Here is a 14,717-nt window from a genome sequence, read left to right as displayed (position 1 = left end):
TATTAGTTTCAACATTGTGTTGGAAAAGGATAGACCAGATCTAAAAGTTGAAGTTCTAAATTGGAGGAAGGCTAATTTTGAGGGTATTAGGCAAGAACTTTCAAAAGCTGATTGAGGCACCTGTTTGCACATAAAAAGGATGGCTGGAAAATGGGAAGCCTTCAGAAATGAGATAAGAGAGTCCAGAGACCGTATATGCCTGTTCAGGTGAAAGTAAAGGCTGGTAGGCATTGGAAATGCTGAATGACTAGAGAAATTGAGGGTTTGGTTAAGAAAAAGAAGGAAGCATATGTCAGGTATAGACAGGAAAAATCGAGTGATTCCTTAGAAGAGTATAAAGGCAGTAGGAATATACTTAAGAGGGAAATCAGGAGGGCAAAAAAGGGACATGAGATAGCTTTGGCAAAAAGGGTTAAGGAGAATCCAAAGGGTTTTTACAAATACATTAAGGATAAAAGGGTAGTAGGGAGCAAAAAGGGCCCTTCAAAGATCAGCAAAGCAGCCTTTGTGTGGAGCCGCAGGAGATGGGGAGATACTAAATGAGTAATTTGCATCAGTGTTTACCGTGGAGAAGAACATGGAAGATATTGAATGTAGGAAAGTTGATGGTGATATCTTGAAAATGTCCAGATTACAGAGGACAAAGTGCTGGATATCTTGAAACGGATAAAGGTGGATAAATCCCCAGGACCTGATCAGGTATACCCTAGAACTCTGCAGGAAGCAAAGGAAGCTGGGCCCCTTATTGAGATATTTGTATCATTGATAGACACAGGTGAGGTGCCAGATGACTAGAGGTTGGCTAATGTTGTACCATTATTTAAGAAAGGTGATAAGGAAAATCCAGGGAACTATAGACTAGCGTGTCTGACGCCGGTAGTGGGCAAATTGTTGGAAGGAATCCTGAGGGACAGGATGTACATGTATTTGAAAAGTCAAGGACTGATTAAGTATAGTCAACATGGCTTTGTGCGTGGGAAATCATGTTTCACGAACTTGATTGAGTTTTTGAAAAAGTAATAAAGAGGATTGATGAGGGCAGAGCAGTTGACATGATCTATATTCGACAAGGTGTTCGACAAGGTTCACCATGGGAGATTGGTTAGCAAGGTTAGATCTCGTGGAATGCAGGGAGAACTAGCCATTTGGATATAGAACTGGCTTGAAGGTAGAAGACAGAGGGTTGCTTTTCAGACCAGAGGCCTGTGACCATTGGAGTGTTACTAGGGTTGATGCTGGATCCACTACATTTCATCATTTATATAAATGATTTGCATATGAACATAGGAGGTATAGTTAAGTTTGTAGATGACACCAAAATTGGAGGTGTAGTGGGAAGCGAAGAAGATTACCTCAAATTACAATGGGATCTTGATCAGATGGACCAATGGGCTGAGGAGTGGCAGATGGAGTTTAATTTAGATAAATGTGAGGTGCTGCATTTTGGGAAAGCAAATCTTAGCAGGACCTATACACTTAATGGTAAGTGTATATGGGAGTGTTGCTGAACAAAAAGACCTTGGTGTGCAGGTTCATAGCTCCTACAAAGTGGAATCACAAGTAGATAGGATCATGAAGAAGGCATTTGGTATGCTTTCCTTTTATTGGTCAGAGCATTGAGTACAGGGGTTGGGAATCCTCTTGCTCATTTAACATGACATTCGAAGATGGTCCAAAGATCTTGAGACATTAATTCTTTATTCCATTGCCATCAAGTCACAACAAAAGTGAAGGGAAATTAAGGTTAATTGAGGAAGTATTTACATGGAATGAAGCCTATGGTTTACAATGAGTTGAGAAATACTTTGTCTGACTCCTCCTTCTCATTCAGCCTCCTTTCCCCAAAGAGACTTCTTCTTTCCAGACAGGGTCTGTTTGACTCCTCCAGATACCAATCTCACTTTTGCCTCCAGCCTTGGCACAAATGACGTCGCTTCCAAGCTCAGCGCCCTCCCTCCACATCGCCACCTTCCATTACAATAACTTTGTATGATTCATGTACAAGGGGATTGAGACCACTTTGTACTGCAACATCATATGATATTTCTCTATTCAAATGATGTTCTGAATTTTTATTCTTTCTGCCAAAGTGGGCAATCACATGTTTTCCCACATTAGTCTCCATCTGCCAATTTCCTTTACTGATCTGTATCCCTTTGCAGACTCTTTGCATCCTCTTCGACTTGCTTTCCTATGTATATTTTACTCTTTCATGGAGGGTGGGCATTGTTGACAAGATTAATAATTATTTCCCTTCCTCAATTGCCTTGAAACTGAGGCCATTTTTGAGGTGGTACAGACTCGATGGGCTGAAAGGCCTCTTCCATACTGTAGGATTCCATGGTTCAGGGGGCAGTTAAAAGTCAACTACATGGCTGTGGGTCTGGAATCACATGTAGGCCAGATCGGGTGAAGGTGGCATGTCTCCTTCCCGAAAGGACATTGATGAACGTGCTTGGTCTTTACAACAGTCGGTATCATTTCTTGGTACCTTTGAATCACAAACCATTTTGGCAACAATGCATTTCATTCCCCCACTTTAAAACACAACTTAAACTCTATTTCTTTGATCAAGCTTGAAGTAACAATGTGATTAATGTGAACCGGTATCATAATCCTCCGTTTGTGATGATCTACATGCTTTGGGGAAAGAAACCTATACTTTATGCTAGGTTGATGGCCCCTTCACAAACTCCCCCCTTCTGAAGGGAGAGTGGATCTTTTAATATGAATATGGGTTTAATATTCAATGGGATGTTCATATTTGATGGATATGTCATGTACGTTCATTGTGTAGCCCATAAGAACCTCCAGCAATAGTGGACTAACCAATGTGTAAAGCTGGTATAAAGAGGACCATTGTAAAGGCAGAAGCATTCAAATCACAGATTGGAAGTTAGGCAGGATCTGGGTGATGTATGCCAATGGTAAAACAGTGTGGGCTACATGTGATTGCAGGCCCACAGCAATGGGATTGATGCTGAGCTGCATTCTGGAACGGGCTTAGGAAGCCTTTCAGTTGAAAGGTAACAAATAATGGTAATTTGCAATACGTTCAAGACAGGAGATTGGCTCCAGGTAACAGAAGTGGTGCTGAATGGGCTGAATTTCCTCCTTTGGCATTGTCAAAGTTCTGTGATTCTATGAAAATGCTTACTGTGGCTGTTTCTTTTATTTCAAATTGCCGCCCACTGCTGTTGTGATATCTTTCAGCAAATAGTAAGAGAAAGGAGCGTTACCCTAATTTATTGAGGCAGATAATTGACAGTGTTTGAGGAGAGAGTGAGGTCTGCAGAAGCTGGAGATCAGAGCTGAAAATGTGTTGCTGGAAAAGCGCAGCAGGTCAGGCAGCATCCAGGGAACAGGAGAAGGGCTTATGCCCGAAACGTTGATTCTCCTGTTCCCTGGATGCTGCCTGACTTGCTGTGCTTTTCCAGCAACACATTTTCAGCGCAGATAATTGACAGTTACAGGCAGAAGGGGTGGAAGGTAGAAACAGGGAGCAAGCGAGAGGGAAGGAAGGTTCCAAGACAATCACAGTGAAGGGAGTGTGGGAGACGGAAGACAGAAAACAAAAACATTTGAGGAGGAAGGAGGAGAAGATGGTTCAGAGAGAAAGAGAATGAGAGAAAATGAAAATAAGAAGAGAAAACAACAGACACATTAGTTCAAGAAACCTTTTTCTTTCTATACTTAGGCCATCGCAAACTTTACAAATGGTCTCCTCAGTAGGAATTCACGGCTACAGAACATGACGACCAGTCAACGGTTAAATGTAACAGCAACCATCTTGGATCTCTTGGAGAATATGGCAATGGCTGTTGCTTTGACTTTGCCCAGTGGAGAAACAAAGTCAATCTCAGAAGACTCTTTCGGTAAAATATTACTCAGTACAAATGCTAACCCTTGAGATGTCAAATTGACACAGAGGTCATTTTTTAGTAAACGGAAAGGTTGTTTATTTCTGGTTTTATGGTCAGCACTATCTAAGCCAATTGGCACTTTACTAAAAGAAATGTGTCAATTAAAATGGCCACATCTGATTAAAAATTTCAAACAATATTTCATAAAATTGTTTTGACGAACATGTAGAAACATTATTGTCCATGATGCTGTGTCATAGGGTTGAGCAAGTTCCTAAATTATATTTGATGATTACATTTCCACAGAAACAGGGCTAAGAAAATTGATTTCAATTTGGGTTCCTGTTTCTGTGCACGAGACCAGAGGATATAGAAACATAATTAGACCATTCCTGCCTTCTCCCTGTAACCTTTTGTTACGGACCAGACCAGACCCCCTTAAAACATTTCAAGAAAGCAGCCTGGAGCGAAACTTTGCTCGTTGTTTTAAGCAGGTTTAATGCGGATATTCCAGGAGTGATGCAGATGGCCCAACCACTTAGTTTTAAACAAGCAGAGTTAATTTGCAAGATTACCAAATGAAACATAAAGGAAGGAGAACAGAATATAGAATAACTTACCCTATCCGAAAAACCAACAGGCTATTCCAACTTAATGATGCTATTCCAACTACTTGCAACAATCTCCATTAACACCCCTTGGCACAAAAAGTAAAATCAGATACAGGGTCTTACAGGAGAGAGAGAAATGGCAGAGAGATTCAAAATGGAACACCTTCTTCCATCTATCAGTTTCTTGGACCAGCAGCTCAAAACTGACTGACTGCTTTCCCGGAACAGCCAGACTGCTAAAACCCAAACCAAACCAAACTGGCTACTCCCCTTTCATTGTACAAGTGGGCTTTTAAATTTGAAAGTCTTTTGTCTGTGGCAGTATCTATTAGGTATAATCAAATTGGCCCTAAAACCCATCGAAGCCAAACTTCTCAGCAACTCTGCATTTATGACAGCTCTGAGAAAAAAAGGACAACATAACCTTGTTAAAGGGACAGCATCATCACATTTTGATCTCCTTACTATTCTAGAATCTATTTATTTCTGACTTAAAGATACTCAATGACTTAGTCTCCATAGCCATCTGTGTCAGTGAGTTGAGCAGATTCACCACTCTTTGGCTGAAGAAATTCCTCCTCATTTCAGTTCTAAAAGGTCATCCCTTCAGTCCGAGGCTGCGCCTTCGGGTCCAAGTCTCTCCGACTGGTGAAAACATCTTCTCCACGCCCGCTCCATAGAATCATATATATATAACTCCTTCAGTGTGGAAACAGGCCAGTCAGCCCAACAATTCCATACCAATCCTCTGGTCGGCACAACATCGAAGGCCGAAGGGCCTGTTCTGCACTGTATTGTTCTAAGAACATCTGAACTAGATTCAACCCTTACCCTTTCCCTATAACCCTGCATTCTCCATGACTAATATACCTGATCTACACATCCCTAAAGACTACAGGCCAATCCACTTAACTTGCACACCTTTGGACTGTGGGAGGAAGCCCAACGGAAACCCATACTTTCACCCGGGAGAATGTGCATATTCCATACAGACAGTGCCCAAGGGTGGAATCAAATACACGTCCCTGGCGCTGCGAAGCAGTAATTCTAACCACTGAACCACTATGCCACCCACTCTATCTTGTGCTGTCAGGATTCAGGAAGTTTCAATTATCTCATCCCTCATCCTTTCAAATTCAACAGTGTCAATTGGGAAAGTGATGGTGTGTGAATATTGTTTGAGAACAGGTTTCTATCTCCTGTGCTGTGCTCTGCGTTTGGACTATTTCTTCTGGGTCTCAGTGGGTAATTTTAATGCCTCATAGTCGGAAGATCAGGGGCTCATGTCTCACTGCAGAGGCTTTGACACAGGATTGAGGAGGACGATTCCACAACAGTTCTGAGGGAGCATTATACTGCCAGAGACTTTCATATAAAACATGAAGTCAAGATTCCTTGAGACTGTTAAGCAACTGCTGCCCAATTGCAGAATCACATTGAACAATAGACATTTTGTTTTGGGTTTTGCAAATGTAAGCTGTTTGGGTGAGGTCTATGTTATCAATAGGAGGAACATCCTGTTTGATTCAATCAGCTACTTGCTGAGATGTGTAGGCTCTGTGCCAAATTCTGCACTGACATTGAAATTCAAACATAACATTGCTCAGTTGGCTGCTGGGTGGAATGTCCAGAATGTGCTAATAGATATGCCAATAACCATTGTAAGATAGTGAGTTGGCCTTGCAACATAGCTCATTTACTTGCACGAGAAGCGACATACATTCATGGACAGTGATACATTCCCCACAAACAAAAGAATATGTTCGACAACAAACACAGAGAGTGCTGGAGAAACTCAGTAGGTTTTGTGAAGTGAGAAAGTGTTTATGCTTCGAATCTGATATGATTCTCCTTCAGAAATAATGAGCTTACTGTCTCAGGCTGAGGGGGCAAAGTGCAGAATGACAATGCAGGGAGGCTATGAGTATCTAGGTAGGCTCAGAATGAATCATCAAATAACATCAAAGACATGTAAATCTGTGAGAGAGAAAGAGGCATGGGGTTTCCAAAGGCACTGCATCCTTCACAAGGACTTATCTTTAATTTTAGCTGGCAAGATCCAGGTGTTTGGTAATCAAAATATGCCAGACGACTTGGCAAGAATCGAGATCCAGAATAACACCATGGAGATAAACTGGAGAACGGTCATGGGATCAAAGAATTCTGGTAAATGTTTAGTTTCTTTTGCAACCAAATTTGTATTTTCCAACACTGTGTGTTTAAAATAGTTTCTCCTCTCTTCCTTCTTTCCCTTCATGGAATTTGTCTCCTGAGGAGATAGATCAATCCTCATTGGAGCACAGAAAAATGAGCGGTGATAATTCTGAAACATGTAGGGATTCGACTGGACAGACTGATTTCCCTTGTAGGGAAATCGAGAACTAAAGATAACGTCATCATTGTCCTACCAGACCACAGGCTAACTGTTTATTAGAAAGAGGTGACAGGTGCTGTTTTAAATTGTGAGTCATCACACCTTAGAGAAGGGGAGAGATTGAGAAGGAATGACATTCGTGATAACCTCAGTTAATGCAGAAATTAAACCCACATTGTTGACATTACTCTGCATCCAACCAACTGCGGGATGCATTGGCCTGGTGGTATTATTGCTGGGTTGTTAATCCAGAGACCCATGTAATGTTCTGTGGACCCGAGTTCAATCTTGCCCTGACAAATGGTGGAATTTGACTCCAATAAAAATTTGGAATTAAGAGTCTGATGATGACCTGAATTTATTGTTGATTATTGGGGAAAAACCCATCTGGTTCACTAATGTCCTAATGCCCTCCTTCCCTGGTCTGGTCTTCATGTTACTCCAGACACATAGCAATGTGTTTTTGACTCTGAAATGTCCTTGAGCAATGTGGGATAAGCAAAAAATGAAGACCAAGACAATGACACCCTCATCCTGGGAATGAATAAAATAAACTAGGCAAACTAATCCCATTCATCTAGAACTAGGGGCCGCAGGTCTCCCATTGGGAAGGGAGTGGATGAGGTGTCTCAGCTCTCAGATGGTCATTAGTTTTTAGATTTCCCTGCTCCAATGAAAAGTGGAGGTGGGTCATTACTTAAGAACAGAGGTTTGATTGTCAAAGGTCATTGGAGGATGGGGAGGAGACAGGCTAGAAAGTGGAGTTAAGGTCACAATTAGGTTAGCTGCAAATCTATTGACTGAGAGACTTCAATGGGCTGAATGGTCTATTCCTGCTCAATAAAACAATTGAGCCATTCAGCCCATTGAGTCTGCGCCGCCATTCCATCATGGCTGACAGGTTTCTCAACCCTATTCTCCTGCTTTGTCTCCATAACCCTTGATCCCCTTGATACTCAAGAATTTATCTATCTCAGTCTTAAATATATTCAATGACCTGGACTCCACAGCCTTCTGTGGCAATGAATTCCATAGATTCTGGCCGAAGAAGTTTCTCCTTATCTCCTTCTAAAGCGACTTCCCTTTATTCTAAGGATATGCTGTAGGACACATTGTTGGTATATCAGTGAGAGGTACAGGATTAAATATGTGTAATTTTGCTGTAAGTGTTGTATCTCCAGAAGTAGTCTCTCCTACCAATGGAAACTTCTTCCCAACATCTATTTTGTCCATGCCATTCAGTATTCTGTAAGTTTTAATTAGGTCCCCCCTCATCCTTCTTAACTTTATCAAATATAAACCCAGAATTCCCAAACATTCCTCATGTGCTCCAAGTTGTGCATTTGGCTTCAAAATTATTTCTTGGTCTTGAGAAACGGTGAGAGTGGGAATTCTTCTGTGGAGGCCAGTCAGAGCCAACACAGTGTAGCTGTTTGACGGCTGAGGTGGGGTGAGGACTAAAGAAGTGTGAAAGGTTATTAGTGGTCAGGGATTTGCTAGTGAGGGAGCACACAGAGACTTTGTGGCTGGAGACAGGATTCCAGGTGACACATCTTCTCCTGAGTGCCTGGGTCAAGGATGTCATGAAATGGCTGAAAGGAATTCTGAAGGAAGGATGATCCACCAGAGATCATGATCCACATCAGGACCAATGGCATCGGAAGAAAAAATATGAGTCATGCAAACAGACTTTGGGGGGTTAGGTAGTAAAGTGAAAAACAGGACTTAAAGATAGTAATCTCTGGGTTCTTCCCAATGACACACAGTTACCCCATGAGTATAAGAATTGAAGGATCAAGCAGATGATTGCATGGCTGGAGAACTGATGGAGGAGGGAGGGTTTTAGATTCCTGAGGCATGGAGACTGTTTCTGGGAGGGGTCTGCTAATGCTTTTAATGGTGAATTTAAATTAGATTGGCAAGGAGATGGGATCCTGACAAGCAGCTTTTGAACAAGGGGAGAGAAAAGGGAATTAAAATATTATTGGGTGAGTCTGGAAGGTCGAGGAAACTGGCTGCTTAGGAAAGGACAGACAACAATGAAACGAGGCCAAGTGGAATATATTTTGATGCAAGGAGACTGAGGAATAAGACAGACACATTGAGAGCACAGACAGGCAGATGGAAGTTTGACATCATGCTATAATTTCACTGAAGGATGGACAGGATTGGCAGCTCAATGTTTCTTGTTATTGGGTATTTCGATGAGACAGAGAAGGATAGAAGAGGAAGGGGGTTGCAATATTTATTAAGGAATCAGCGATATCAGTGGGGAGGGATTATATTGTGGAAGGATCATCAAATAAGGTTTTTGGCTAGAAGTAAAAAGCAGCACAAGGGAAACACAATGTTAGTGTGTCAGTGAGACTTACAGGATTAAATATGTGTAATTTAGCTGTTAGTATTGTATCTCCAGAAGTAGGTCATCATTAGTCTGTATCTCCCTCTATGTGGAAGCTCTGTCATGTTCAGAGAGAGAGCTCCTATTGTAAAAGCAGTTCCCAACAGGGGAGACATCCAGTTTCAATCACTATGAATGAAGTCTGTCTCTGAGTAATTTAATCTTTATATTTGTGCATAATGTGTATAAAACTATCAGTCACTTCAACACCCAAAGTCCCATTTGTAATATTCTACAACTTGTCAGTAAGTGATAAGTTCATCACAGCAGTGAAATTGTAGGTTCTTAGTTTATAAATATCACACGAATTGATATTTACTAAATGTAGGTTACTTACTCATTATCTCATTGGTGTTTGTTGAAATTTCTGCATATATTGGCTGACATGACTCCAATGACTATACTTCAAAAGTATTTAATTGGCTGCAGAGTGTTTTTGGAAATCCTGATATCATGAAAGATGCTGTCTAAATTAAAGTCCACATATATGCTTGTGAGCTCTTGCGGCAATAAGTCAATACTGGTCAAAATTTTCCCACCTCTTCTCATGCAGTACAAACTGTTGTTTCCTCTGAGATTTGGTATTCTTGCAATTCTGTCCTGATGAGTGCAAGGCAGAAAGCTATTTCTACTTTTTCAGCCATATCCAGCTTCTGTGCTGCTGAGCAACTCATACATTTTTTGCAATGTTTAAAATTGCTTTGCTTCAATATTTGGAACAATTCTACAATCCATCATTGGAATGGACACAATGAGCTGTGGAATTGGACTTATAGCTAGATCAACTGATGTTGCCACATTATTTCAAATGACTTGACACTCACCCAAAGTCCAAATCACTTTGTTCCCCCAGACTTTGCTGCAGTCTCCTTCTTTGTATTCAGCGACATGGAATCCATTTTGAACAGCGAGATCCGTAAAGATGGCGTCAAGCAATTGGAAGCAACTGAAGGAACAGGCTGGTTAAACTCCAAAGTGGTAACAGCCAGAATCAGTAACAAAGCAGCCAGCCAGGACCTGACAGAAATGGTCAATTTTACACTGAAACTCAACCAGGTTTGTAAGGGTGACTTTCAGGCTTATCATGCAACAGGAACTGCAATGGTTCAAGATGAAGGATTGGACAGCATAGAGAGCTCTTTTACCTATGTCTAACCCAGTGCTGTTGCTTTCCTGGGAATCTTTGACTGGGACAGCATAGAAGGAGCTTTGCTCTGTATCTAATCCTGTATGTCCGTGTCCTGCGATGTTTTATGGGGCAGTGTGGAGAAAGATTTACTCTGTATCTAACCCTACACTGTCCCTGTCTGGAACACTTTTGTTGGGGACAGTGTAGAGGGAGATTTTGCTCGTGTTGCTTCCATAATGGTATGAAACATGTTCTTACATTTTAACTTCCTATCTCGAGGAGGTTACTGTGTCCTCATTGTCTGGTTGCTTTCTGTATGGCTGCGGTTCAGAGAGCTGGGAATATTTAAATCTGTGGTAGATTCAGGCTCTTTAACGAGGTTTGTTCCTTCATGCAGGATACCAAAGATCACGAGAAGGCTGACTGCGTTTATTTAAAGATAACAGAAGAGGGAAGTTTCTGGTCATCTGAGGGCTGCTTCTCTATTAGTTCCAATGGAAGCAACGTAATATGCCAATGTAACCATCTGACGAGCTTTGCTATTTTAATGTCTCCAATTGAGATAGAGGTAAACCATTGTTCAAACTCCAGTCAAAGTGAGAAGTGAACCCAGAGACAGAGGAAACAGAAAAGTGTAACAGTCAGAAACCAGAGATCAAGAGAATCAACCAGTCAGGAATCAGACACACAAGAATGAGATGATGAAGCTGGAGACTCAGAATAACACCCAAGGGTGCCAGAGAGCAGGAAAGCGACTCCATTAGTGACTACTGAGTGATCTAGTGAGTGAGTCCACAGAGTCCTGAAACAGCACAGAATGAGCCAGACTGTGATTTCAGAGAGTGACCCAGACTGAAACCTCAATATGACCCCAAAGAGTGACCACTGACACCCCAGGGTGATTCAGAGTCTGACCCCAAAGAATGACCCCAGGCATTGACCCCCTTGGAGTGAACTGAGAAAGTGGCCCCTCGACAGCCCGCAGAACAATGAATTCAGATGTGAAAGATCACATGGTGTTATTTTGAAGGAAAACAGTGGAGTTAACCCAACATCAATATTTATCCCAGAAGCAACATCACTGGTTATTACTAGAATCACTGATAATTAATAGATGAACAAAGTGTGAAACAGGTTATGGTACAGTAGTAATGACCCTGCCCTGAGTCAAGAGACCTAATTTGAAATCTCACCGACCCCAGAGGTGTATAATAACACCACTGAACAGGTTAATTAAAATACTATGGATGCTGGATATCTGAACTCAAAACAGAGATTGCTAGAGAAACTCAGCAGGTCTGGTGAACTCTGGAGACACAGAAACAGAGTTAACATTTCAATTCCAGTATGACTCTTCTTTCAGAATTGATTGTCATTGTTTTACATGAGTGAAAGTTTCCAGAGGACCACGAAGTTAATTAAAAGAGATGACTGGCAATGAGTGTAACCTGGGGATGACCATGTCCCAGGCAAGGAGTGAGCTTGAGGAGGCAGGGTCTTCATAGTGATCTCAGCAGTTCTGGCAATTGAACCTGTGTACCCCAGAAATTAATACCCTGACTGGCATTAGCTACAGCTCACAGTGCCACCCAATCTGTCACAGTCCCTGGTACAAATCATGTGGCAGAGATCAGACTGAGCATAAATATGATGTTGTTTTATGTTAAGATTCAATAGGAGGAACTGGTTACTGTAAAAAGTGCTTAGTGAGATATCTAATCCATTGATTCTAATATTCAAAGATTGCTGCATTTTGGGAAAGATCCATTTGAATTTAGGTTAAAAAGTGTGGTGCTGGAAAAGCACGGCAAGTCAGGCAGCATCTAAGGAGCAGGAGAATTGACGTTTCGGGCATAAGCCCTTCATCAGGAATGTGGGGGAGGGGGAAAGGGCTTGAGAGATAAATTGGAGGATGCAGCTGGGGCTGGGGGAAGGCACCCTCCTATTTATCCCTCAGCACCCACCCCCTCACATTCCTGATGAAAGGCTTATGCACGAAATGTTGATTGTCCTGCTCCTCGGATGCTGCCTGACCAGCTGTGCTTTTCCAGCACTACACTTTTTGACTCTGAACTCCAGTCTGCAGTCCTCACTTTCTCTCATTTGAATTTAACTCAAGTAAAAGTAAACACTGAGATAATGTAAATCTGAAACAAATGCAGAGAATGCTAGAGAAACTCAGCAAGTCTGATAACATCTACAGAGAAAGAAACAGTTAAAGTTTTGAATCTGGTATGACTCCTCTTTAGAACAGCTTTATTCAAAACAGGAGAGAGGCAGAAAGTGGGAAACTGAAAACCAGTTAATTTAACATCTGTCCAAGGGAAGATATTAGAAGCTATTATTAGAGATGCTAGAGTAGGACTCAGAAAAATTCAAAATAATAGTTATTGTGAAACAGAAATCATATTTAGCCAATTTATTGGAATTGTTCGATAAAGTAATACATGTCGTGGTTGAAGTGGTAGATGTAGTGTACTTAGATTTCCATAGGCATTTGATAGAGTGTCACTTTCAAGGTTATTGCAGCAAATGAACTTTCATGGTGTAGGGGTTAATATATTGGCATGGATAGAAGATTGACTGGCTAACAAGAGTTAACATAAAATGTGTTAGCAAGATGTCATGTGTGGTGTACCACAGGGATCAGTGCTAGTGCATGAGCTTTTAACAATTTATATCAATGTCTTAGATGAAAAGGTTGAAGATATGGGGTAGCTAAATTTGCCAATGGTACAAAAAGGATAGAAATGTTGGTTGCATCAGAATGTAGAAGTTCTGAATACATATAAATAAAGTGAACGGATGAGGATCTTGCAAGTGGAGTATAATGTGGGAAAATGTGAAATTGTCTATTCTGTCAGGAAGAATTACAAATAAAATTATTATTTAAATGGTGAAAGGTTGCGTAGCTCCGAGATGTAGAGGGACTTGTGCATGATCACAAAAGGCTGTTATGTAGCTACAGCTAGTAGTAAGGAAAACTAATAGAATGTTATCATGTATTGTGAGGGAATTGAATACAAAGTTATGGAGGTTATGTTTCAGTTATACAAGACACCAATGAGATTACATAGAGTCATAGAGTCATATAGCACTGAAACAGACTCTTCAGTCCAAACACAATCTCAAATTAAACTAGCTCCAGCTGCCTGCTTCTGGCCTATATCCCTCCAGACCTTTCCTATTCCTGAACGGATTTAAGTGTCTTGTGACTGTGCCTATAGCCACCACTTCCTCAGAAAGTTCATTCCACATGCAAACCACACTCTATGTCTATATAAATCTCTCACCTTAAAAATATGCCCCCTAGTCTTGAAATTCCCCCATCCTGTGGAAGAGACAACTACTATTAATCCTATCTATATCCCACTTTCAGATCACCGCTGAACCTCCTACACTCCAGTGAAAAATGTCACAGCTTATCCAGCCTTTCTTTAAACTCAAACTTTCTTATACCCAGCAACATCCTGGTAAATCTCATCATTACCCTTTCTAGCTGAATAATATCCTTCCTATAACTGGGTGACCAGAACTGGACATCATACTCCAAAAGAGATCTCACTTATACCTTGTACTACCTTGTACAACCTCAATTTGACTTGCCAACTCCTGTATCCAAAGGACAGAGCGATGAAGGAAAGCTTGCTCAATGCCTTTTTAACCACCCTGTCTACTTGTGATGCGAACTTGAAGGAATTATATACCTGAACCCTTGGATCCCTCTGTTAGAACAGTATCCAAAGTCCAACCATTAATTGTACAAGGCCTGCCCTGTTTGTTGTGCCAAAACATTTATCCAAATTGAACTTCAACTGCCATTTGTCAGACCATTAACCCACTTGATCAAGATTACTTTGTAAGCTGAGAAAACCTTCACTGCCTACTATGCCACCAATTTCAGTGGCATCCACAAACTTACTAACCATGCCTTCTGCATTTTCATCCAAATCATTTATTTAAATGACAAACAAAAGAGGACCCGGAATCGATCCCTGTGAAACACGGCTGGTGACAGGTCTCCTGTCCTAAAAACAACCCTCCAACACCCCTCTGTCTCCACCCGTTAAGGCAATTAGATATCCAATTGGCAAGCTCTCCCTGAATCCCATGTGACCTAACTTTACTAAGTACTCTACTGTCCAGATCCCTGTCAAAGGCTTTACGAAAGTCCAAGTAAACAATGTCGACTGCTTTGACCTCATCAATCTTGTTGGAACTTTCTTTCCTTGCACAAACCCATGCTGACTATCCCTCATCAATTTTTGCCTCTCTAATGTCTATCAATCCTATCTTTTAAAATCTCCTCCAACATACTACCAACAACCAAAGTCAGACT

At 41.3% G+C, this 14,717-nt stretch overlaps 1 protein-coding gene across 1 annotated transcript in view; it reads left to right on the top strand.

Annotated features, from left to right (window-relative positions):
* Positions 1 to 14,717, top strand: part of LOC122552191 (adhesion G protein-coupled receptor E1-like) — a 39,132-nt gene that overhangs the window by 4,028 nt on the left and 20,387 nt on the right. The window contains exons 3-6 of the mRNA XM_043694787.1: positions 3,698 to 3,875; positions 6,524 to 6,640; positions 10,103 to 10,305; positions 10,776 to 10,946. Of these exons, the coding sequence (XP_043550722.1) occupies positions 3,698 to 3,875; positions 6,524 to 6,640; positions 10,103 to 10,305; positions 10,776 to 10,946 (669 nt within the window). The remainder of the gene's footprint in view (positions 1 to 3,697; positions 3,876 to 6,523; positions 6,641 to 10,102; positions 10,306 to 10,775; positions 10,947 to 14,717) is intronic.

This window comes from Chiloscyllium plagiosum, chromosome 8, assembly GCF_004010195.1.
Source record: "Chiloscyllium plagiosum isolate BGI_BamShark_2017 chromosome 8, ASM401019v2, whole genome shotgun sequence".
Lineage (NCBI taxonomy): Eukaryota > Metazoa > Chordata > Chondrichthyes > Orectolobiformes > Hemiscylliidae > Chiloscyllium > Chiloscyllium plagiosum.
Note: the sequence above shows the minus strand (reverse complement) of the source record. Positions and strands in the feature narration are given on the sequence as shown.